A 26,109-nucleotide genomic window follows, 5' to 3' on the forward strand; every position below is an offset into this window, starting at 1 on the left:
TATTATATTACATTTCCATTAGGAAAAGGATTATGCGAGCAATCTCACTACTGACGAACAAGGGCAAGTGTACGGCTAGGTTGTCTTGGACCAGTGAGCAGAGAGCTGATGGAGGGGTTCACTAGGAGGACTGGACCCGAGGAACAGAGGGCTGAGAGGACATGGTATCAGAGCTGTGTTTAGGGGTCTTTAGACCTATGAACTGACACGGGGGATCGCTAAGAAGCCCAAAACCATGATTCGTGGCTAGAGAACAGTTTGGGCATGGTTAAGCCTCAAAGGGAGTGTGGCTAAAGGATCCCAGGAATCGGAGAATGTGAAGAGACCATCAAGGAACGGTAGTGCTTCCAAGGGGTAGAGAGGAATTCAGCAGAGACCTGAAGAGAGATTGGAAAGAAGGAAGGAAGGAAACCCTGGGAAAGGAGCTTTCCCAGAGCCAAAGGGAGATCAGTTAGGAGAGGCAGCAGCCCTCCAGTGCTCGGGGACCTGGGAAGCCCCTCCCTTCGGCTGACGTGTCTCCAGAACCTGGGTCATCCTCCCTGCATAGAGGTTCAGCTTCCTCTATAAATCTATTAGATTGATTTGGGACTTGTTTCTTGATGGCTGAATTCATGTAGGAAATCCAGATTGTGGATTTGAATTCCTTTCTAGGTACGCAGGCTGCACTTATCAAAAAAGATTTTATGGAGTGCCTGGGTGACTCAGTCATTAAGCATCTGCCTTCGGCTCAGGTCATGATCCCAGAGTCCTGGGATCGAGGCCCGCAGGGGGCTCTGTGCTCAGCAGGAAGCCTGCTTCTCCCTCTCCCACTCCCCATGCTTGTGTTCCCTCTCTTGCCATGTCTGTCTATGTCAAATAAATAAAATCTTTTAAAATTTTTTGTTTACTAGAACAAAAGAAAAAGAGAAACTGGGAAAGAATTGGTGTATGAAAATAAAACAACTAGAGCATTCCTGGATTACTTAACTAAAGCCTTCTACATTTTTACTCCATCTGGTTATAAAAAGGGGAAAACCGGGGTCTCTGTAGTTGAGTGCGCCATCTTCCCTGCCGTCAAGACTTCTGAAGGCCCCTCAGAGGTGAATGAGGCAGCGTGGTCTGTGCCAGCAAGTCTCTGTCCCCTGAAGTCTGTCAAGAAGATGGTAGGATAAAGCTGCAGCCATGATCCCTCCCTAAGGGTGTCCTCTGGTGCCAGATGAGGCTTCACATCCCACTAAAGCCTCCATTCCTGATGGATACTGAGGCTTGTTTTCCCATCCTTCCTGCACATGTGGAGCTTCCATTCTGTATACTCTGGGGTTTGTTGAGGGGTGACTTATGGCTAAAACCCTGCTCCCAGCCCCTGCACACGTAAGTTGTCTCGGAGTAGATTCCCCGGATACAATGAAATGGAGACTTGACTGGTCTATCCAGGAGTGAGGGTGGGACCTGGCTGAGGAAGCAGCTGGCTTGCAACCCATTTACAACCAAGAAGTCATTCAGTCTGATGGAGACCTCTGGAATTGGAACAACCGTCTGGATTGTCCCAGCTGGGTCAGACATTGAGGTTTTGTTCTCCCCAGATCAATGGGTCACTGGCCAGGAGCTACCTGTTGGGAGGAGGCAGTTCCCTGTGACTGCAAGTCCTAGTGAGGAAGGCGTCTGGGAGGCCACCAGTAGCAGTCCTATGGAGCAGCCGGGGTGCCAGCCCTGAAGGGGTTCCATGGGCAGAGCTCCCTGGGGTGTCCACATAGGGATTATCCTTATGGTGTGTGGAGAAGGCAGGCTGAGCGCAAGAGTCTCGCCCATGCTCCCGGCAAGCAGCCAGCTCCTCCCTTGAGGGCGCACCTCAGGTCCCCCTGCCTGCCTGTTTTTCTGCTCCCTGAGGTCTACCAGTTTCCTGTGAACCCAAGACATGTCTCCCAAGTCTGCCACAGGGAGTCGGTAAACGCAGATCGCGCCACCCATAGTCCCTGCCTCACAGACAGCACCTCCCACCTAAGTGCATCCTTTTTGTGCAGTGAGAGTTGCACTTCTGGCTACCGAGTCACCCACGTTCCACATAGACGAGGCTCCTTTCCTGAAGGTGCCTCGAAGCCCGATAAGGCCCAACACGTCTCTGAAGGTCTACTCACACTCCACGCATGGATAGGGATTCTCCCCATCTGGCTCTCTCGTGCATGACGAGGCCTGGCTGATTGCTCAAGTCCTGCCCAGGATCCCAGCACACCGGAGGCTTCTCACCTCACTGTATCCTCTGGTGTATGAGAAGATTTACCCTAGGGCTAAGGCCCTGCCCACACTCCCTGAAAACATAATACTTCTCCCGGAGTGGGTCCTCTAGTGAATGAGAAGTGGTTTCTGGCTTAAGGCTTGGCCACACTCACCGCACAAGGAAGGCTTCTCCCCCGAGTGTATCCTGTCGTGTATGCTGAGGTCTGACTTACCCCAAAAGCCCACAAACGTAAGGCTTCTCATCTGAGTGTGTCCTCTGGTGTTTTCTAAGGGCTGACTTATCACCAAAGGCTCGACCACACTCCACGCACACATAGGGTTTCTCCCCGCAGTGTGTCCTCTGGTGTCTGATGAAGTATGACTTCTCCCTGAAGCTTCGCCCACATTCGCTGCAGACATAAGGCTTCTCCACAGAGTGAGTCCACTGACATCTAATCAGGACTGACTTATTTCTAAAGCTCTGCCCACACTCCCCGCACACACAAGGCTTCTCTTCTGAATGTGTTCTCAGGTGTCTGTTGAGGTTGGACTTCTGGCTAAAGCCTCAGCCGCACTCCTTACACACATATGGCTTTTCTCCTGAGTGTGTCCTCTGATGATTAATGAGGATTGACATCTGGCTGAAGCCTCGGCCACACTCATTGGGCCCATAAGGCTTCTTCTTTGAGTGTGTCCACTGGTGTCTGATGAGGGTTGAATCCACTTTAAAGCCTCACCCGCACTCCCTGCAAACAGGGTTTCTCCCGCAAGTGGGTCATCTGCTTTGTAACAAAGTCTGATTTCAGGCGATCGTCTGGTTCAGGTTCTGTACCACTGAGTACCCTGGGTCTTGAGGCGTCTCTCCCTCCCCTGTCTGTTTGCACAGGGTTTAGCCTTTGGGCTGAGCTAGGCTCTGTCTTTACCACCATGGGGCCTTCTCTAGTTCTTGCTGACTATGCTCGGGGTAGGCTGGGGAATGCTCCTGAGGTCTCTGTCTCCTCTGTCCCCACACATAGAGGCCAGGAACCACTTTCACTCTGATGACCTTCTGTGTTTCCAAACCAGCAGCTCTGAGCGAATACTGCCACTCCCAATGCCTGGGGCCAGAATCCCTTGGATGGAAAAGATTCTCTACATTTAAGCCCAAGACGATCTGAAGCACATGTTGGCTAAGGACTTGCTGACAGAAGAAGGCCAGAAGGCAGGAGGCACAGGGATAGATTTCTGGCTTTGGTTCTGCTGGAGAGAGAGAGATTTTTCAGATAAAGAAGCCCTATGTGGGGTCACTGGGCAGCTCTGCCTTGTCCTAAGACAGAGGGTCTTCATGCCACATCTATAACTAACAATACATGTACAACACAATTTGTTCCTCACCAATAATTCCTTTACATTCATTTCTGCACATTCCATCTTCTGCAACCCACAACCCTTTCTCCTAAACAACCGAAGCCATTGACAGTCACAGCCATACATACTGTCCACAGCTCAGTTCTACTTGGACGTAACAGTCTCTGTGACCTATGCGGAAATCACCTTCCTGTCTTTTCTTAGTACAAAACAAGGTGGATAGACATAAAAAGTCACTTGGCCTGGAGGGCTTTCAAACGTAGGAAACGGTATATGGATCAGTGGTTAAAAAGACTGTATGTGAAATAAAACTGAATGTCAGGTTTCCCATCTACATACAAACACTTATTAGAGATATCTAAGTGAGGGGAAGGGGTAGGAGGGATGGGGTGGCTGCGTGATGGACATTGGGGAGGGTATGTACTATGGTGAGTGCTGTGAATTGTGTAAGACTGATAATTCACAGACTTGTACCCCTGAAGCAAATAATACATTATATGTTAATTTAAAAAATAAATTAAAATTTTAAATTTTAAAAATTAAAAAAAAAAAAAGAAATATCTAAGTGTTAAGCACTGTGGATTCAGCAGTAGACAAGAAAAACACGGTCCATGATTTCAGGATTCCAGCCCCTTATGTTCAAACCAATCCCATCACGAGGACATCAGACTTGGCTATGGGATTTGCTTTGGCCAATGATAACTGAAAAGCTATTGCCACTTTCAAACAAGTTTTTGTGGTTTTTTTTTAAAGATTTTATTCATTTATTTGACAGACAGAGATCACAAGTATGCAGAGAGGCAGGCAGAGAGAGAGGGGGAAGCAGGCTCCCCACTGAGCAGAGAGCCCAATGAGGGGCTCGATCCCAGGACTCTGAGATCATGACCTGAGCCAAAGGCAGAGGCTTTAGCTCACTGAGCCACCCAGGTGCCCCTCAAACAAGTTTTAAGAGGCACCATGTGGGCACCTGGGTGGCCCAGTCAGTTAAGCATCTGACTTCAGTTCAGGTCCTAATTTCGGGGGTCCTGGGATTGAGCCCCACGTTGGGCTCCACACTCAGCAGGAAGTCTGCTTCTCCTCCCTCTGCCCCCTGCCCCACTTGTGCTCTCTCACAAATAAATAAAATCTTTAAAAAAAGAAAGAAAGAATAAGAGGCACCATGTGGTCCTATCATTGCTCTTTGCCCTCTTTTTTAAGAACCCCATGACTCAGATGAGCTTGTTCCTTTTGTCTGAATGCCAGAACCGACAGAGCTGAACCACACCTAAACTTAGACAACAGTTGGTATAGGAACATTTGCTATGACAAGCCACCAAAGTTTGAGATGGTTTGTTACCACGGAATTACTTAGTCTAAGCTAACTCAAAAACTCCCCCTAGGGGATGCCTGGGTGGCTTAGTCATTAAGTGTCTGCCTTTCCTGGTGTGGGTGGGGGTGGGGGTCATGATCCTGGGGTCCTGGGATATAGCCCCACATCGGGTTCCCTCCTCCCCGGCTCAGCAGGAAGCCTGCCTCCCCCTCTCCTACTGCCCCTGCAGCTTCCTCTCTTACTGCTGCTTCTCTGTCGAATAAATAAATAAAATCTTTAAAAAAAAAAAAAAAGCCCTAGGAAAGCTTTAAAGATTATTTCAGTGGAAATCGGCCCACTTATGTCTAGCAGTACCCATGAAGAAGAGACATCATAACATGAATATGTGAAGAATGAGAGAAAAAGAAAAAGGCTGATTTTGGAAGAAAAACGCTATGATCTCAACTTTTGGCAAGTCCGAGAATAAATTTGTGCTGTCTTTTTTAAAAAAAAAATTTTTTTTAAGATGTTATTTATTTATTTGATGACAGAGATCACAAGCAGGTGGAGAGGCAGGCGGGGGCGGGGGGTGGGGAGCAGGCTCCCCACCAAGCACAGAGTCTGATGCGGGGCTCAATCCCAGGACCCTGGGATCATGATCTGAGCTGAAGGCAGAGGCTTTAACCCACTGAGCCACCCAGGTGCCCCTACTTAAGGTTATTTTTAATTGTGTTACTAATAAGCCTCTATCCCAATTTGTACTGTCTTAACCTAATAGAAATATAACCTAACTTGTGCTGTGTAATGTAATAGAAATATAAAGCAGAGGTGACAGAAAAAATGGGTTTATCATGTGACAGGCAAAATCATTAAAGTTCACAAACTGTTTAAGGGTGGGAATATAGACACAGAAAAAAAAAAAAGACATATGTGACGCTAAATGAGTCCACAAAAAGAGAAAGAAATATGAGAAAGCTCAGAAGAGCCCAGGCTAGAGAACTGTAGAATATTATGTGTTGAGCAAAATAAAGGAATCAAGGCTTTCAGTATTGAGAATAATCTAAATCAGGTCATTTCAACATTTTCCTCTGAACCCATAAAATGCATTAACATAAAGGAAGAGAATAATAGGGCAAGAGAAAAGGAAAAATAAAAATAAAGTCTAGTCAGGCTGACTAGCTAAGGCCAAATCGAAACACACAGAACCAGACTGAAATGGACGAAGCCATCCCTAGTTAGACAGAACTCAAAATAGATGGAATCAGATCAGAACACATGGGACAAGATAGAAATGGAACAACAAAAGTGTGATTAATTCATATCGGGGAAATAGCTATGCCATTTGAAGGAAACGGCTGAAGAAACTTCTGCCTGAACTGGTTTATGTCTCCAAAAATGTGACTCTTCTCTCCATGATTTATCTAGAAATTTAGGAATATCCAATAGGGCACGCTCTAATACGGTAGCCACTGGTCACAAGGGTTTAGCTGAAAGGTGGGCTAGTCTGAATGAAGACATGCTCTCAGAGCACATTGAGTTCGTAGCGTTTTTCTTCCAAAATCAGCCTTTCTTCCTCTCATTCTTCACATATTCAGTGTAAAATACACACCAGATTTTCAAGACTTAGTACCAAAAAAATCTAATTAACTTTTCTAATTAACATGTTGAAATGATAAGATTTTTTGACATACTGTGTTAAAGAAAATGTTATTAAAGTTAATTTCATCCACATATTTTTACTTTGTAGCATGCAGTTACTAGGACATTTAAAATTCCCACCTGGCTCATAGGATATTCCTAGTGGACAGCGCTGACCTAGAACAAGGGGGCCCTCTGTTTCTGTCCACAACCTCAGAATGGTTTTTGAATTTTTAGATAGTTGGGAAAAAGTCAAAAGAATAACGATGGTGGAATTCAAAACTCAGGGTCCACAAATCAAGTCTTATTGGAACACAGCCTCACTCATTCATTTACGTGTTGTCTGTGGCAATTTAGCACTCCAAGGGCACACCCCAGAGCAGTTAGAGACCATACAGCACACAAAACCTAAAACGGTTACTATGTGGCCCTTCAGAGAAAACACTGGCCAACTCCTGATCCAGAGTAACGTCCCATTTGAAAGAGTATACCATCCCATTTTAAAGAGTTTACCAATCTAGGTTTAAGCAACCAATGTTAGCTTTTAAGTAAATGAAAAAACAACAACAAAAAAATGACTTACGAAACCCAAAAGCCATACAGGTTCTTCTGCGCCAAAAGGCATTGTCTCCCTCCTCTCCCCCTTGCCAACTGTGCCCCCAAGCCTTACTGGCCACCTTGCAGTTCCTTATGCTTGGCAGGCACATCCCTTCCAGAAGGTCTTAGCACCAACAAGTCACTGCACCTGAAATCCTCTTTCCCCACATACCCAGAGTTCCGACTGCCTTACCGAATTCTACCTTTGGTCACATGGTCCCTCCTCGTTGATTTCAACCCCTCAATTGCAAAACTCAGCCAGCCACCCACTCACACTCAACACTCCTTCATCCTGCTCTATTTTATTATGATCTTATACGTTGTGGAGTTTATCACTTTCTAACATACCATGTTATGATATCCCTGCATGGGAAGCTTTTGGTTTGTTTGACCTCCTAGAAAGTAAGACCCCACGCACAGGATGCCTCACTAATGTGTGCTAAGCGTCTAGCACACTTTCTGGCATGTAGTAGGGGGCCAATAAGTCTCTACTGAATGAATGAAGGAAAGAACACACCCTCACCCAATGAGAGCAGGCTCTCGTAATTCTCCAGCATCACTTCTTTGTAGACGCTCCTCTGCTCAGAGCTCAGTCTCTTCCATTCAGCATCCGTGAAGACCACAGCCACACCCCCGAATGTAACCAGTACCTATAAAAACAAGCGGTAAGTTACCACACAGCAAAGCCACTGTCCATGTTCCCAGTGTGAGGAGCATTTCCTGTGACCCTGGAGAGCCTGGACATGTGAGAAGTTGAACTCATTCTTTTCAGAGTACACAGTTCTCTATGTCAGGTTCCTTGGTCCCCCCATCCCCAGGTTTTGTGTTAAAATCTGAGGGGCGCACAGCTGACGCATAAAATCCATTCCTGGCCCTCAGACACTTGGGATTTCACTGGAGAAATAATCTGCGACTCCATCAGCAGACCTCAAGAAATGCTCAGGAAAGTGACCTTGAGGATCCGTTCTGGAGGAATTCTGAGATGGAAGCACAGAGGGGGCGCTGCACAGAGGAGAGAAGCACACATACACGGGGCTTGTGCTGGGCATCAGGGGCTGGTGGAGATTCAGAGGAGAAAATGAAACAGTCTTCAACTGCAGAGAAAAGACAGGGTCCACACTGAGCACTTGTGGAGGAGGCAGCTTACTAAATCTCTCTTTGCCTGGGATTTTAAAATAAAGCCCCGAACGCTTCACTTGTCAGGTAAAGCAACATGTCATGTGTGCAAAACCGTTGGCAGGGGAATGGCAGGGCCATTTACAGATAATCTGCTCTGCTTTTAAAGCCTGACACTCTATCAAGGTATACTTTAAAATTCACTGCTTTAGAAAATTCACTCCTTTTAAGCACCAGCACTCCTTGCACAACTCTCAGTTGCCATGGTTTAGTTAAATAACATCAATCCCTGACCAAAATGGTTCAAATGTCAGTTACTGCAGTGTATTAACGGCAAATAAGTGCCTCAAGCAGCCTCTGCCGCTAGCTCTCCAGTCCGCCGATCACTGTGTAAGTGACAGGTGCGCATCGTGACCAGTAACCAGTGACGTCACTTCTTCTGAAGTCTACCTTCCCTCAACACACCGCAGTCCCCTTTGCTATCACTAAGGCCACCGTCTCCATGTGGTCTATTTCTGGACTCTCTTCTGCTCCACTGGTCCACCTGTCTGTCCTTATACCCCACCCCACTGCGTTAATGACCACGGCATCACGAGAGGTCTTGGTATCTGATCAATTTCTCCAGCTTTGTTCTTCTTCAAGAATACCTTGGCAATGTGGGGGCCTTTCCATATCCAAACAAACCATGATGAAAAATGAAGTACAAATACTACCGTAAATGAATCCCAGATATAATGTTGATCACAAGAAGCCAAACTCAAAAGGGGACAGACTGTGTGATGACATTCATTTTAAAAAACAGGAAGTAGGAAAAGTAATCTTCAATATTAGAAGTCAGGAGCGAGTTATCTGCGGGGGAGACTCTCTGGAAGACTGGAAGGTTTACACGAGTGAAATGCTCTCTTTTGAGTGTCTGTCTCTTGATCTGGGCTCTGGTTACATGGCCGTGCTCACTTCGGAGAGTCTCAGTACATGTTTTAACTACACGTTTTGTTATAGGACTATGACACCTCAGTCAAATTTAAAATAAACAAAAATGCCCTAGCCTGGTCAGGTGAGAGTTCATGCTTTCCTAATATTTAAAGTGCTTCTTTTCCAGAAAACTGCTTACGATTTGCAACGTCTGCCCACGAGCCGTGGTGCATGATGAGGGCACTTTTTAGCTTACACGCCCGATCTCGAGAATAGTGGCAGCAGGTCAAAGGGCAAAAGGGGAAAAGGATGGGATCTACGTACTTAAATACTCCATGAACTAAGTGTCCACAATTTAGATTTTTGTAACAAGAAATTCAGAGGTACTTAACTTGAACATACTGGAGACACATTTAACCAGAATGTTCTTCCCTCCGAATGCTCCTGACATAGGGCCTGACGGGGACAGTAATGTTGGAGGCCACACACAGCGTGTCACCACTTACTGCAGACATTACAGATGGAAGCAATAAGAGCAATGAGGGGTTTGCAATGTGTCTCCCTCCTGAAACTCAGAACGGGGCAAAGACTCCACGTTTCAAATCTCCATGAAGTGACTTCTTCCACCCAAGCAGTGGTGCTTTGTGATCACACGTTTGCCCAGGACCCCTCAAATGCAAGTGAATTTTAACTGTCAATACTAGGCGGGGTGCCCGGGTGGCTCGTCACAGCTACGCACCTGTCTTCAGCTCAGGTCATGATCCCAGGGTTCTGGGATCGAGCCCCGAGTTGGGCTCCCTGCTCAGCGGGAAGCCTGCTTCTCCCTCTCCCACTCTCCCTATTTGTGTTCCCCTTCTTGCTATGTTTTTCTCTGTCAAATAAATAAATAAATAATCTCTTTAAAAATCTAAAATAAAAGAAGAGAAAGAAAGAATGTAGCCAGTTGGTCTCATGGACAGCCAGCTTCCTCCTGACTGCTCACCACCGAAATCTCCATCATTTTCCAAGGCTGAGGCTTCAACTTCCCTCTGCTCTGTTGCAAACAGAGCCAAGCCTCTGAGGAAGCACCAGGGGTGCTCAGTTCTTAGGCCTGCCTCTCCCCCTGGGCACCCAACAGCCCGTTTTTGTTTTTGTTTTTTCTCCTCAGCTTTGCCCTCCTGGCCCAGGATCCCTGCCTTAGGAGCAAATTGCAGAAAAGGCAAGAAGCTCTCCTGATTCTTGACCTCCTGTGCCCAGGACAGAGCTTCTACCCTACAACAAGGGGCCAATGGAGGAAGAAGACCCCAGACCACTTGCCCACACTTGCCTGTAGCACTGAGAACTGTGGGTGGCCTGCCCCTGCGGGGGATATGTGAGGTCCCAGACTGAGAACAGGGGCGAGAGAGCCCACCATTTTGGCTGCACCCATCGGAGTACAGGAGGGAACAGGCCATGGGACAAATGTCACACACACTTGCTTTTCTTACTGAGATTCAGACTTTCTTGAATAAATGTTTCTCTGCTTGCTGTACATCCTTAGGACAATTTCCAGACTTTACATAGTTGTGCTTTTTGTCATTTTGGATGTTTTGCTGGGGAGAAGGTCCACCAAGTGCCTCACACCGCCACTCCAGAAACGCTTCTGTGTCCTAGGAATTTCTCAGTCCACTACCGGGGGCTGGAGCCTGGTCTGAAAGCCTTAGGCCAGCACCTGGCCAACACCTTTGCTGACCATCATGCAGCCATTCCAACCACGACCATAAAAATTACTGTTACAGCCATCATTGCTGGTCTTCGCACGTTTTTCCAGAGACCTCAGAGGCTCGAGAACAAGAATGGTGGATTTACCTACCTGTTGGTTGGGCCGGCAGAATCTCATCCCCATCCTCGTGAAAGAATACATTACATTTCTGAAAGAGAAGATCGCAGGCTGGAAGTTTGGATTGGGGGATGGGACGCTATTTCTAGGGAAACCATTCTGTAGGAGAAACTCCTCAAATGATACAGACCCAGTCCCAAGGGTCAGAAAATATGCTCCCACATTTTCAGATGGAGATTTATGTAAGAGCAAGAAGGCTATTCAGTACATTAGAAGGTGCAGGAGCTGGAGAGGCAGAGAGAGCCGAGTCTAACTGCCGGCTCCACGATGCGGAAGACGAGTGTGGCTGTGCACAGATCACACACTCCACTGGGCCAGACCTCCTCCTTCTGAAACAAAGAGCATGACCACCATCACCACACTCTTCCAGCTCTTGTCAGGAATTATGGAGAAAATGTTACTGTGTCTGAGACTTGTCTAAAATAATCCATGGAGGAAAGTGAGGCGTAGAAACGACATAAGACTGGCCATTATAGGTGATTCTTGAAGCTGGATAATGGGATCTGAGGGCCTATTATTTACTCTGCTCGCTACTTCTCTACATGTTCCAAAATTCCAGTGATATATGAATGGGTAAAGAAGATGTGATGTGTAGATAAATGGCGGACTATTACGCACCCATCAAAAAGAATGAAATCTTGCCATTTGCAATGACATGGATGGAACTAGGGAGTATTACGCTGAGTGAAATAAGGAAATCAGAGAAAGACAAACACCTTATGATTTTACTCCTGTGGAATCTGAACAAATCAGATGAACCCAGGGATGGGGAGCGGGGGAGGAGAGAGGGAAATAAACCATAAGAGACTTAAATATACGGGGTGCCTGGGTGATTCAGTCGGTTAAATGTCTGCCTCCAGCTCAAGTCATGGAGTCCTGGGATCAAGCCCCACGTGAGGCTCCCTGCTCAGCGAGGAGCCTGCTTCTCCCTTTGCCTGTCGCTCTCCCTGCTTGTGCCCCACTCCCCTGGCAAATAAATAAAATTAATTTTTTAAAAAGTTACTCTTAATATTAATCTTGGGTATATTTTTCTTTCTTTTTTAAAGATTTTATTTATTTATTTGACAGACAGAGATCACAGGTTCGCAGAGAGGCAGGCAGAGAGAGGGAGGGAAGCAGGCTCCCCACTGAGCAGAGAGCCCAACGTGGGGCATGATCCCAGGACCCTGAGATCATGGCCTGAGCCGAAGGCAGAGGCTTAACCCACTGAGCCACCCAGGTGCTCCCGGGGTATATTTTTCAACAAAGAAAATCAAACACACAAATGACTAAGACTGTCTGACACAGACGGGAACGGCTGTCTTTCCCCTTTTCAAGAAAGAGAATATATGCTTATTCTCTGGGAAACAAGCCAGCATTTCAGGCAAAAAAAAAAAAAAAAAAAGTAAAAGGAACCCAACTCACCAGCATTTGGGCCTTGCCCTCTTTTCCCTGGAGCCAGTCAGTAGAGCCAGAAGGCAAACCTGGGTGAAAAGGAGCAACTCTGAGGGGCTGGGCCGCCCATGCTGCTCACAGAGCTCCTCCTCTAGGCCTGGCAGGGACAAAGGAGCCTCTGGGCACAGCTGTGCTCACCGAAACATTCTGGCTGAACCCCCGGTGCCTCCCCAGACCCACCAACTCCCACCTGCCGGGTGATTTTGAGTCCGTTCCTTCATGGTCTCTGTGTCTTCCCTGTCTTCCAGAGGCAAAACCTGTCCCCGGCCTGGCTCTCAGCGGGCAGGACAGAGTCAGCCTAGTGCCTGCTGTGAAATTCAGCTAGAGGGGCCAGGTAGAAGTTACTTCCTCTCAAGATCAACTTCTGCTGCCCAGGGGTACTTCTTGGAGCCTTATGAAAGCCCATCTTGCTTCCAAACCAGGACCTGTGTGACGGAGAGACCACTGAGTGTTGCCGGGAGCTTTACTGTGGGCCCTGAGCCCAGGCCTCCTCTGCAGGGGCCCTGTCCTCTCACATCTCCTCGTTCAACATGGAGCCTCGGGCTCCAGGGCCTCCTTGGATTTCTTCCCTTCATCCCTTTCCAGCCTGTATACCCTCCAAGGCTGTCCCCTGCCTCATTTCCTTATCTGATGCGATGTGCAATTCCTTCGATCCTCACCCTCAGACTCAATCCATGTGTCGTATCAGTCTCCACTACATGGAGTCAGAGTCAGAGGGAAGAAACGGCGTAATTCCTGTGGAGAAAGAGGCCCAGAATGTCTCCTTCCAGACCAAGCTAGCATTCTGACTCCTCTGGCCCTAGGCCCCAGCATTCCATCTTGTGTCCCTGTCCTCCGAGGACTCGGGGTCTCAGTGGAGCCCTTCCCTTAGGTCAGACTCCAGGCCTCAGGATGACTCTGTGAAGGTAACCCCCACCTTCCTACCCACCTGGCCTTGCCAGAACTGTGCACTGGCGTCTCCAGATGAACCCAAGTAAGAGTCCTTCACCCATGTGGCTCCAAAGGAGGCAGGTGGCCTTGGAGCTCAAACACCTTCAGAAGTACCTCAGATACCCTGTCCAGGATATCATCCCCAAGGACTACAGTCATACTGTTGCCAGGAACCCTTATGAGGCTGGCTAGTTTACCCCAAGGAGCCCTTGTGATTCATCCCCTAACTCCACAGGCAGGTCACTCCTGTTCTGTCCAACCTGGGCATCCCACCTTACTCACACTAGTTTGCAATTTTTCTCTTTATTTGACCATTTTTACTAGATTAAGAGCTTCTGGTAAGAAATAACATCTCAGTCATTTTCCTAATCCTAATAGCTAGGATGCAAGAGGCCTTTGTGGTAGATTTTACCACGGTTCACAATTATTTATTTCTCTATAAAAAGCCTATACTTCCCTGCCCCTGAATCAGGTTTGGTCTTGTGACTTGCCTTGGGTGATGGGGTATGACTGGAAGGGACAGTGCCACTTCTGAGCAACGTATGATTCCACCAACTCTCGTGTTCTGAGAGAAGCATGTCCCCTAGAAGGGATCAGGTTCTAATGTAAAAAGTCACAGTGCGGAGCTACAAAGCAACCGAAAACGGAGGAGGAATAAGACTGGGGTTAAAGTTAGATTGCTGTGGGGGCCACTGAGATCTGGGGGGGGGGGGTCACATGTTACTGCACGACAAATTGGCCTAAGCTAGTAAATCTCTATAAATCTGTTCCTGGGTCCCCTGGGCGTCTTAGTGGGTTAAGCCTCTGCCTTCAGCTCGGGTCATGATCCCAGGGTCCTGGGATCGAGCCTTACATTGGGCTCTCAGCTCAGCAGGGAGCCTGCTTCCCCACCCCCTGCCTCTCTGCCTATTTGTGATCTCTATCTGTCAAATAAATAAATAAAATCTTTTAAGAAAAATCTCTGTTCCTATTAATACTAATGCCTATAAAACAAGTACTATCCAGAGTTTGTAAATCATCACAACACAGCCAAGGGGTAGACACTGCTATTTTTTCCATCTCCACAAAGAGGGAAACTAAGGCACTAAGAGGTCAGTTGATGTATCCTTAAGACTGTAGCTATGAAGTGTTAAAGCCAAACCTAGAATCCAGAATTCTCATTCGAAAACTCATCCCCTTCACTTCTGCCCAGCAAACAAAGGCCTCAATGGAAATGCCAAGAGTAACCAGATTTCCACAGGGTTCAGAGTTCACCTTAAAGAAGATAGGACACTCACAGTGAAGGGGAGGAGGGGTCTGTATCAGTCAAGATGGGTCAAGTTATTCTGCAATGGTGAATACTCCCCCCACAATCTCCAGAGCTTAAAGTAACAATTTCCTTCTCCTTCCGGATCCCTGTCCATCATGTGTCATCTGCAACTGTGCTCCAAGCCATCTTCAGTCCTAGACCAACACAGCAGGAGCAGCGCCTGTTTGGAACATGATCAGGAGGACGGATAGAGGAAAATAAAAAACAGAGAACCATACTTACAAATTTGACCCAAAGTGATACCTGGGACCACAGCTCATGAGCAAATCAAGTCACATGGTCACTTCTGAGTTCAACAGCGTAGGGCCATATACTTAGAGGGAGAGGCCACACAGGAGGGATGCTAGGATAGCCGATGACCAATTACACGGCTTTCTATTACAAGGTCAACAGGATTCTCCCCCAGCCCCAGTGTGCTAGGATCTGTGGCTGTGCGCAGGATATAAAACTAAAGGACATGTGCTGGTCCCTGGTCCCTGGTCCCTGTACGAAGAACGAGCAGGGATAATGACCAGGATGAGCGTAACTCAGCACAAAAAGATCAAGACTCTACCGTGGGAGATCCAAAGTAGTGAACAGAACGCTGCTCTTCTGAGCCTAAGGTGGAGTCTGGACATCCAGGCAAGAAGCAGCGCTGCAGGCAAAGGAGACAGTGCCTTCAGTAAGAGAGAGGCGGAGGGAGGGAGGAGAGACGGAAAAGACCAGAAGAAATGGGTGATTTCCTAGAAGAATAGAAATTGCCTAAAATCAAGTAAAAAAAATGATAATGAAAATGAAAAACTGTTAACTGAAAAAGAAAACGAAAAGACAAAAGACCTCTCCCAAAGGCAATGGCCTCAGACAATTAAACCAGCTAATTATAGCAAAACTTCAAGGAATAAGTCTTTGTGTAAGAAAGATTAAGATCTCCAAAGCATTAAAAGCATTCTTTCTGACTCATTCATCAAGGACACAAAAAGTAAGCAAGGGCACTCCAGAAAAAGAAAATCAGGGGTCAATTTTACTTCTAAAACTAGGTGCAAAAATCCTAAATAAAACATTAACAAACTGAATCCAGCTGTACCTTAAGGAAATAATAATACATCACCACCACCAAGTAGAATTTATCCCAGGAACTGGACAAGACAGTTTAATATCAGAAGACCTACTATGGGGGCACCTGGGTGGCTCAGTTGGTTAAATGTCTGCCTTCAGCTCAAGTCATGATCCCAGGGTCCTGGGATCGAGCCCTGCATCGGGCACCCTGCTCAGCGGGAAGCCTGCTTTTCCCTCTCCCACTCCCCCTGCTTGTGTTCCTTCTCTTGCTGTGCCTCTCTCTGTCAAGTAAATAAATAACATCTTTAAAATAAATGAATAAATAAAAGACACTTTAAAAAGACCCTTAAAAATCATATTGGGTTTTTGGGGGATTTTTTAGATAAAAAAGCTAAACTAGGGGTGCCTGGGTAGCTCAGTCCTTAAGCATCTGCCTTCGGCTGGGGTCATGATTCCGACCCAGAATCCCAGGATCAAGTCCCTCATCAGGCTCCCTGCTCAGTGGGAAGCCTGCTTCTCCCTCTCCCACTCCCCCTGCTGTGTTCCCTCTCTCGCTGTGTCTCTCTTTGTCAAATGAATAAATAAAATCTTAAAAAAAAAAAAAGAAGAAAGCTAAACTATAAAGATGCATACTTAGGTCACTGACCTTAGTGAAATTCAGGAAAAGGTTACTTTTGGAAGGGAGAGACAAAGGCGTTCATTGGAATCAAACAAATGGAGGAACATCTGGGAAACCAACAAAGTTCTCCTTTTTGACCTGGATGTTCACTTCCTTCTTAATCCACACTCTTTGGTGTGGCTTTGTTTCCTGTGTTGTTAATAAAAAGGAAAGTATATAATGGCACAAAAAATAAAACTGTGATTTAGTGTAGCAACAGACAGTAAATGGAACAGAATAGAGAGATCAGGGGCGCCTGGGTGGCTCAGTGAGTTAAGCCTCTGCCTTCACCCAGGTCATGATCTCAGGGTCCTGGGATTGAGCCCCACATCAGGCTCTCTGCTCAGTGGGGAGCCTGCTTCCCCCCCCCTCTGCCTGCTGCTCTGCCTACTTGTGATCTCTCTCCCTCTGTCAAAAAAAGGGGGGGGGCGCCTGGGTGGCTCAGTGGGTTAGGGCCTCTGCCTTTGGCTCAGGTCATGATCCCAGGGTCCAGGGATCAAGCCCCACATCCGGTTCTCTGCTCAGCAGGGAGCCTGCTTCCTCCTCTCTCTCTCCCTACTTGTTATCTCTGTCTGTCAAATACATAAATAAAATCTTAAAAAAAAAAGAGAGAGAGAGATCATGTGTATCTGGGGATTAATGAGTGCTGGATACAGTATCTCAACACAGCCAGGAAAAGATGGCCTCTTCCCAAAGGGTTGAGACAAGCTGCTATCTTATTGGAAGTTGCATTCCTTGTTCACACCTTACATTAAAATAAATTCCAAGCATGTAAGAGCTAAAGATTAGAAACAAAAAATATATAAACATTCAGTAACATACAGGAGAATATACATCAGAACTTGAGAAAAGATAGATCTTCAGAAAGAAAGAAAAAAAAACATAAAATCCAGAAGCCATTAAGGAAGAAGGGGGATAAATCTTACAACCTATCGATTAAATACTTCAGTTTAACCAAAGACACCTTTAGAAGAGGTGGGGTGGCAGAAACATGTATTGTATCTGTTTAATCTTTGAGTGATTTCATAAAAACAAAATCCTGGAAGGATACATGGAAAATTAATAAAACTGATTATCTATGGGAAATAGATGTGTCTGTATTTATATTGACATGAATGTGTCCTAGAATCCAAAAAATCAAAACAGAAATTTGAATAAATGAATTTAAATTTAGCAAGGTGGCAGGATATAAAGGGTCAACCTAAAAACGTCAACTGTGCTTACAAATACTGGTAGAAACAACTGGAAACTTACATTTATCTTTTTTAAGGATTTTATTTAATTATCTGAGAGAGAGAGAGGGAGAGAGCACATGCGGACACAAGTTGGGGGAAAGGCAGAGGAAAAGAGAGAATCTCAAGCAGATGCCACACTAAGCATGCAGCCTAATTTGGGGCTCGATCTTAAGTCCCTAGAGATCATGATCTAAGCCAAAATCAAGAGTCACATAAGTTGGGGTGCCTGGGTGGCTCAGTCGGTTAAGCATCTGATTTCGGCTCAGGTCATGATCCTGGAGTCCTGGAATCGAACTCCACATTGGGCTCCCTGCTCAGTGGGAAGACTGCTTATGCTTCTCCCTCTCCCACTTCCCCTGCTTGTGTTCCTTCTCTCTCTGTGTCTCTCTGCCTAATAAATAAAATTAAAAAAAAAAAAAAAAGAGTCAGATAAGCTTAACCAACTGAGGCACCCAGGTGCTCCTGGAAACTTACATTTGAAAAGCATTTCCAGGGGCGCCTGGGTGGCTCAGTTGTTGGGCATCTGCCTTCAGCTCAGGTCATGATCCCAGGGTCCTAGGATTGAGCCCCGGGTCAAACTCCCTGCTCAGCAGGAAGCCTGCTTCTCCCTCTCCCCTGGCTTGTGTTCCCTCTCTCGCTTTCTCTCTCTCTCTCTGTCAAATAATAAATGAAATCTTTAGAAAAGGGAGCGGGCATCTGAGTGGCTCAGTCGTTAGGCGTCTGCTTTTGGCTGAGGTGGTGATCTCAGGATCCTGGGATAACGTCTCACATCAGGTTCCCCGCTCAGTGGGAAGCCTGCTGCTCCCTCTCCCACTCCCCTTGCTTATGGTCCCTCTCTTGGTGTGTGTCTCTCTCTGTCAAATAAATAAATAAAATCTTAAAAAAAAAAAAAAAGAAATCTTAAAGGATCTCAGCTAAGCAGATACTCTTAAAAAAAAAAAAAAAAAGCAAGCACTGAGAACACAGATGCAGGGGCGCCTGGGTGGCTCAGTGGGTTACGCCGCTGCCTTCGGCTCGGGTCATGATCTCAGGGTCCTGGGATCGAGTCCCGCATCGGGCTCTCTGCTTGGCAGGGAGCCTGCTTCCCTCTCTCTCTCTCTCTGCCTGCCTCTCCATCTACTTGTGATTTCTCTCTGTCAAATAAATAAATAAAATCTTTAAAAAAAAAAAAAAAGAAGAACACAGATGCATAGAAATAAACTTACAGAGAAATGTTGCTGGGGTAAGGATGGCAGCAACCTGGTCTGAGATAATATTCTCCGTAAAGGCCCCTGCCCTTCTATCAGTCCTGGAATCCTAGGGAACCAAGCAAGGCCTCTGAGTCTCAGAGGGGACACTGCAGGACACGAGATGTCAGAATAAGCAAAAAAAAAACAGGCCCCTGGTTTGAAGCCCAGAAAGCACTGCAGCAATGCCAAAGGTGAGTGGTCTGCACCGGCAGGTGGGCTTTCAGGAGCCCAGAAGTCTTTTCTTTCTCCACCCAGTCCTCTCTGGGCAAACAGGGATATAGAAGCGGGTGGCAAGGATGAAAGAGACAGTGTGAGCTTCAGGACTGTCTCCTGGGCCCCAGATACCAGGCTAGAAATCCCCAAGTTCAAATGAGGGGTGCTCCTCTTCCTATAGAGAAAAAGAAAAAGAAAGCCTCAGATTGCGCAGAGAAGAATGTAGATAGCTCCCGAGGAACAAAGTCAGGTGTGGGCATCGGAACACCACTTTCCCAGATATGCTCCTATTAAATAGGGAATTAATCCTTTTTAATGCCTATGGGCCTCAAGTTGCAATATTATTAGGAATAGTTAACTATTACTAAACTCTTACTATACACCAGAGACAATTCCAGGCACCGTACAAATTTTACCTCTCGAAGACTCTATAAGCTAGGTCTTGGGATACACTAAGGCAGTTATAAATCTTGCTCAAGTTGACAAAGCTAGAAAGTTCCGAGGTTTGAACTCTAGCTGTACAGTGCCAAGCGGGCTGGGTCAGTGGTAGTGTCAGCAGTGGTCTAGTCCTATGGGAATGTAACAAGTGTTATCCACACATAGTGTTGAGGGGATGTCTGTGAAACAAGACTGGCTGCCAATTAATAAATGTTTAATAATATAATGATAGGTCCACAGGTGTTCATTGTACCATTCTACCGGCAGGTTAACAATTTATCCTTAGCAAGAAACATAAAATAAAACTGAAGTCCTGACACCAGAACCCAATCAGATGCCACAAGTGATCTGGATCTGCGGCCAACAGCCCTCAAAGGTCCCCACCCTACCTAATCCCAATAAGTCTCAAGCCAGTGGTTTGACCCCCAACACACAAGGGAAAAACAGAGAAGGGGGAATCAGCTGAACTCGCCACTCATTACAACCAAATCCAAGATTTTGGCCACAAAGCAGCAAATCTTAGGACAACTGGTTCCAGAGAAGCAGACCTGCCCCCCCAAACCCCACCCCACCCCTGTTAAAAAAACTGCTTAGGTGGGGCAGCTGGGTGGCTCAGTGGGTTAAGCCTCTGCCTTTGGCTCAGGTCATGATTTGTGGATCGAGTCCGGGGGATGGAATCCCCCATGGGGCTCTCTGCTCAGCAGGGATACTGCTTCCCCCCTCTCTCTGCCTGTCTCTCCAGCTACTTGTGATCTCTCTCGCTCTCTCTGTCAAATAAATATAAAAATCTTTAAAAAAAAAAAAAAAACTGCTTAGATGCCAATCCCCAGCAGTGCAGTTCACCATCACTAGAGGATATCCGTCCCATGACAAAACCTCCCCCACCCTAAAAACCCCAAGGGACTCCAGACACTCCTCCATAACCTCCTAAGTGTATTTCACCCACATCAGACTCACCGCCCACCCCCAACAAAATCAAGGCAGAGCGGAGCCTGGGACGGTCTGCACACACCCTGATTATGGGTCCAGAGTAAGCCCCACCAAAAGCAACCAACCTAAAACTTGACCTTCACGATCAGCCCTGGGTTTCCACAGCCTCCCGGGGATGAAGACCCAAGTAAATGTTCCCTCGCCCAAGCACAACTGGGCATTCAGGGCCCAAACCCCCCACCAGGGCGATATTTGCTGTTTGACCCTGGCTGAACTCATCCCTACCATCAAATAAACCCTGAGGTTTATCTGGGCGCCCCCATCCGGAAACCGTTTGGTCCAGAATATACCCACCCCCTTCAGAAATAAAAAGTTACGGAATTCCAAGTCATTCGCTCCAGCCGGGAAAGGGAGTTCCGCACAGCCCCCAGGAACTTAGGGATTCCGGGCTGGCTGAGGGTCCCTCGGTTCCCTCGGTTCCCTCGCCCCAAACGTGCGCCCCCTCCTCCCAACATGGAAGTCCCAGCCTCCCACCCGCCGGCCTCAGCAGCCACACTCCCCACCTGCCGCAGTCTAGGGGGGTCCCTGACCCTAGGCCCGCCCTTTGCTGACCCTCCTAACGCTACTAGAAGGACCTCGAGCTTGCCAAGGGCCGGGGCAGCCTTCGCTCACCGCAGCTGGCGGAACCAGCCCCGCCTGCCCTCGGCCATGGCCGGTCCTCGCCAGAACTACATTTCCCAGAATCCCCGCCAGCACCGCCTAGCGTTAGCAGCCACTGCGGCCGCTCCTCAGCCCTGTTCATTTACTAGGACAATGGCTACTGTAATGACAGCCTACCCTTAAAATAGTGATTTCTGTGTGAAATCGAGGCTCCCTGCCCCTTCTCTGGAAAGACTACACTCCCCAGAAACCTCTGCGGCAGCTCCCTACACAACTTCTGGACCCCGATCTCCGTGGGAGGGCCAGGTCGTGCATCCCCAGGCAGTTCTGGATTGGCTTTCTGGGCCGAGTTTTTGCATTTCAGTTTTGTTTTCCTTCCGTGACAGAACTAAATTCAATAGGCTTGGGCTCTTCGACATACACAACACCCTCGTGAGTGCCATCAAATGTAATAAATGATACAGCAACTCTGGAAGACAGCTTGCCAGTTATAAAACTACTCTCTAACCAGGTGATCCAGCAATTGTGGTCCTTGGTGATGTGATGTGGGCCAGGAGGGAACTGTCAAGAAAGACTTCTTGAGAAGTTTTCAGTGCAAAAAGGTGCTTTTATTGAAGCGCAGGGACAGGACCGTGGGCAGAAAGAACTGCACTGTGAAATTGTGAGGAGTGATTGATTGTATACTTTAAGTTAGGGGTGGGTGGTAGAGATAAAGGAAGTCTCAGGATCCTGAAGGTCTGAATATTGTCTAGCTGATGAGGGAGCAGAAGGCAAGCTGAGGACAAAACATAGGCTGACACCCTGCACACCACCCTCCCATTCCCCACCCCTACGCCCACCCACACACCCCACTCCTGGGTGGGATCTGTGTGACATTCCTCCAGGAAGCTTCCACCCGTCTTAAAGCCTTGCTAGAGGGAAGGACAACCTTAACTTGACAATGGCAAGGTATCCAGTATCCTGTGAGTCTTTAACATATGAAAATCCTTTTGAAACCTTCCTTTTCCTTACTTCCCCAACTCCCAAGTATATAACCAGCCACCACCCCACCCCCGGTGCAGCAGCTCTTTCTGCCTGCAGGTCCTGTCCGCATGCTTTAATAAAACCACCATTTTGCACCAAAGACATCTCAAGAATTTTCTCTTGGTGGTCAGCCCCAGACCCCTCCCCACTGAACCTTACCTATATTCCAAAACTACATCAAACCTAAGGTTGCTTTTTGCCTCTAGCAAAGCAGTAACATTAAGGCAGTTTTAATTTCCTTGAGGAATGTGACACTATGACTGTCTCAGGTGATGGGGTCTTAGAATATAGGTGAGGTTCGGTGGGGTGGAATCCGGAGCCAACGACCAAGGGAGAATTCTTGAGACGTGTTTGGTGCAAAATGGTGGTTTATTAAAGCACAGGGAGAGGATCCCAGGGCAGAATGAGCTGCTGCCTTGGGATTGTGAGGGGTGGTTGATCATATACTACGGGGTTGGGGAGGTGATAAGGAAAGGAGGTTTTCGAAAGGATTTTCATATGTTAAGAAAACTCAACAGGTTACCAGAGGCCTTGCCACTGTCAAGTTAAAGTTGTTTTTCTCTCTAGCAAGGTATTAACAATAATATAGTTGGGAGCTTCTGAGAGAAACATCATACTCTGTCAGCTTCAAGTGTCTGTCAATGGGCTGCAGGTGAAAGGTCCCCCAATAATGGGTGTGTGATCAAAGAAGCGAGACTGATACAAAGCAAAGGTCAAGCAAAGCTTTATTTTGAGCCAAGCATTGAGAATCAAACCAACCGGCCAGGGCCATCTCTTACAAAGAGGCGACCCCTCCCTGCCTTACAGACTAACTTTTATAGAGCAAAGGCCCTGTGGTTGGGCCTGGCCACACACAGGTGGTCAATGAGATTGTAACACACAGAGAAAGCTGCACAGTCATGCTAGGTCACACACAGGTGGCCAATTGAATTACAATTTACCCTAGTAGATGTTTGAACTAGCCTATCACCTTGGTCAGAATTGGTGCCCAAAAGGCGGGACCCACACTCCTTGATAGCTAGGGAGACAGTATGCACACCCCACTGATTGGATGTCTCCACCTGGCTTGACCCACCCTTGTATTTGGGCTTTGTTACCTGGGACTGGTTTCCCGGACTTGCTTTTAAGTAAGTTCCCTGAGGGGGGGCAGGGTAAGTTTAAGTTTTACTGCATAAACAACAAAATCACTGTTTAACCAGATGGAATCGCTCTGGCTAAATAGGCCCTTACATAGGATTATAGGGACATTAAATTGTGACTGAAAATGATTGTCAGGGTCAAAGTTAGAGTCAGGTTTAGTGTGCAAGTCAGGGTCAGGGTCTAGGTCTAAACATGATCTAACTCACAATAAGAAATTTCATTTGAAATGTTCCTGGACCTGAACTTGGGCCTTAACTGAAAGTATGGTTTTCTGCCTGTTTTCAATTATTCTGCTTATTTTCATTTGGATTTTAGCTCAGTCACCATAGGAAGTTACCTTAGATATGAATGCACGTTGGTTCGGGAAGTGGAATGTAGCCTGTGGGGTAACAGGTGACCCCTAAGGCCAAAATGAGACTGAGACTCTCACCAGCAGGACCTGTGGTGGGGTCTTTGCATCTGTACTGAAAAGTAGAATCTTGGCCTCTGGTGTGAGGAGTGGAATCTTCACTTCACTTCCCACAAATGGAAGATGGGGGCTTAGCTTCTGGAGCTGAAATTTGGACTCAGTCTCTGGAGTGGGAAGCAGAGATGTAGGTGCTGGTAGTCTCACTCAAAACCATTTCTGTCTGGGAAAAGAGGGGCCTTAATGCTAGACCTGAAGAGCTCCCCCTAGCAGGTGAGAGAAGCAGGAAATTTTGAGATGAATGTGTTCTGAGCTTGTTTGCACACATAAAGTTTTTTTTTTATTTCTCTTTATTTATTTGACAGAGAGAGAGAGATCACAAGTAGAGATAGAGGCAGGCGGGGGGGGGGGGGGGGAGGAGAGGGGGGCAGGGAGCAGGCTCCCTGCCAAGCAGAGAGCCCAGTGCAGGGCTTGATCCCAGGACCCTGAGATCATGACCTGAGCCAAAGGCAGAGGCTTAACCCACTGAACCACCCAGGTGCCCCTGCATACATAAAGTTTACAAAGTACTTATGAAGCTTAAAAGATTTTTTTGAAATTATTAAATGGCTTCGAGCTTGATTTCATATAAACTCTTAGATACACTCTAAATTACTCTAAGAATGTCCTTTAAGAATGCTTGAATGGGACTTATGTTAATATTAACTTTTACAGGGCACCTGGGTGGCTCAGTTGGTTAAGCAACTGCCTTTGGCTCAGGTCATGATCCTGGAGTCCCAGGATCAAGTCCCACATCAGGCTCTCTGCTCTTTGGGGAGCCAGCTTCTCCCTCTGCCCCTCGCCCCTTGCATGCTCTCTCTCTCTCTCTCAAACAAATAAAATCTTAAAAAAAAAGAAATATTAACTTTTACATATGAATTATCTTTAAGGAGCAATAAGGAGTTTCATTGGAAATGAATGAGTGATTTGGAACTTGATTTCACCGAAAGTACCTCGTATTAAATCTATTTACTCTAATTCCTCCTAACAAGGTAGATTAAGGAATGATGACATATTCCCTAATACTGCTGAGATTTATCTAAATTGGGTTTAACTCATTTTATTTTATTTGAAACATCCACCATTGGATGTTTCCTTAGAGGAAAATGTCTGATTCTTAGCTTGTTTACAGAACCCATTGCTTGCTTATACACATAGTTTAGTTTCATTTTATTTTCACTAACTCAACATGTTACTTTTAATTTACTTTACATATAACTGTGTGATGTAACACTGTTTTTACTTAACCTACTTAATTTGCTCAAATTTGTACTAAACTTCTGATGTGAGTGTGTTTCTGAGCTTATCTGCACATAAAGAAATTTTTACACCACACTTTAAAGCTCATACATTTTATCACAAATGCATGATTTTGAGCCCAATTTCACAGAGATGCAATGTATTCTAATTTCCCATAGGAAGTTAGGTTTAGGAATACTACTTAGATTTATCTTAATTTGTTCTGACTTGCAATAAGATACTTAATTTGAGATGTGTCTTTCTGAGCTAATTTGCTAATGTGCCTTTCTGAGCTAATGTGCTCTAGCTCCTGATAAGAAGTCAATATAGTTTAGTCTTAATTTTAACATTAACTGCTTAATTACCTTTATGTTTGCTCTAACTCACAGTAAGAAGTGACTTTTTTTTTTTTTTTTTAATTAGAGAGAGAAAGCATAAGCAGGGGGAATGGCAGGCAGAGGGAGAAGCAGGCTCCCACCATGCACGGAGCCCGAAGCGGAACTCCGTCTCAGGACCCCAGGATCATGACCTGAGCCAAAGGCAGCCGCTCAACTGGCTGAGCCACCCAGGCATCCCAAGAAGTGACTTTTACCACAAAAACAAAACGTAGTTCTGCCAGTCTGCATCAGAATTCCAGCTTCCCAGCGAAAGCCTGTTCTGTATTCTTTTTTTTTTTTAAGATTTTTTAAATTTTTTTTATTTATTTGACAGACAGAGATCACAAATAGGCAGAGAGGCAGGCAGAGAGAGAGAGAGGAGGAAGCAGGCTCCCCGCTGAGCAGAGAGCCCGATGTGGGACTCGATCCCAGAACCCTGAGATCATGACCTGAGCTGAAGGCAGAGGCTTAAACCACTGAGCCACCCAGGCGCCCCCTGTTCTGTGTTCTTATGTCACAACCAAAGCCATAGTAAAATGTTGATTTTATTTATTTATTTATTTATTTATTTATTTTAAAGTAGGTTCCACTCCCAACGTGGAGCCCAGCGTGGGGCTTGAACTCACTACCTTGAGATCAAGACTTGAACTGAGATCAAGAGTCAGACACTGGGGCACCTGGGTGCCTCAGTCATTAAGCGTCTACCTTTGGCTTTCTCTCCCTCTCCTTCTCCCTCAAGCCTTGAGCCCCACAATGAGCTGGCTGCTCCATAGGGAGCCTTCTTCTGCCTCCAACTCCCCTTACTTGTGTTCTCTCTCTCACTGTGTCTCTCTCTGTGTCAAATAAATAAATAAACAACTACCAA

At 46.5% G+C, this 26,109-nt stretch overlaps 1 protein-coding gene across 3 annotated transcripts; it reads right to left on the reverse strand.

The window, feature by feature from the left end:
* Positions 1-883: 883 nt before the first annotated feature.
* LOC101682667 (zinc finger protein 343) lies at positions 884-21,083 on the reverse strand. 3 transcript variants are annotated; one of them, XR_006606982.1, is made up of 5 exons: positions 12,574-14,154; positions 12,354-12,412; positions 10,923-10,980; positions 7,587-7,713; positions 884-3,432 (listed from the first exon to the last, which is right to left on the reverse strand). XR_006606982.1 is itself a non-coding variant. In XM_045080735.1 (5 exons), exons 2-5 carry the CDS (start codon positions 12,602-12,604, stop codon positions 3,113-3,115), a joined length of 537 nt encoding a protein of 178 aa, XP_044936670.1. In that variant the 5' UTR covers positions 12,605-12,808; positions 21,033-21,083; the 3' UTR covers positions 884-3,112. The 3 variants fall into 3 exon arrangements, 2 of the variants coding, with proteins under 2 accessions (XP_044936670.1, XP_044936709.1); XM_045080735.1 differs by lacking the exon at positions 10,923-10,980 and adding an exon at positions 21,033-21,083 and having other exon boundaries at positions 12,574-12,808; XM_045080774.1 differs by lacking the exon at positions 10,923-10,980 and having other exon boundaries at positions 884-3,429; positions 12,574-14,156.
* Between the last annotated feature and the right edge of the window lie 5,026 nt (positions 21,084-26,109).

This window comes from Mustela putorius, unplaced genomic scaffold (assembly GCF_011764305.1).
Source record: "Mustela putorius furo isolate JIRA1106 unplaced genomic scaffold, ASM1176430v1.1 tig00000054_pilon_pilon_pilon, whole genome shotgun sequence".
NCBI classification, from domain to species: Eukaryota; Metazoa; Chordata; class Mammalia; order Carnivora; family Mustelidae; genus Mustela; species Mustela putorius.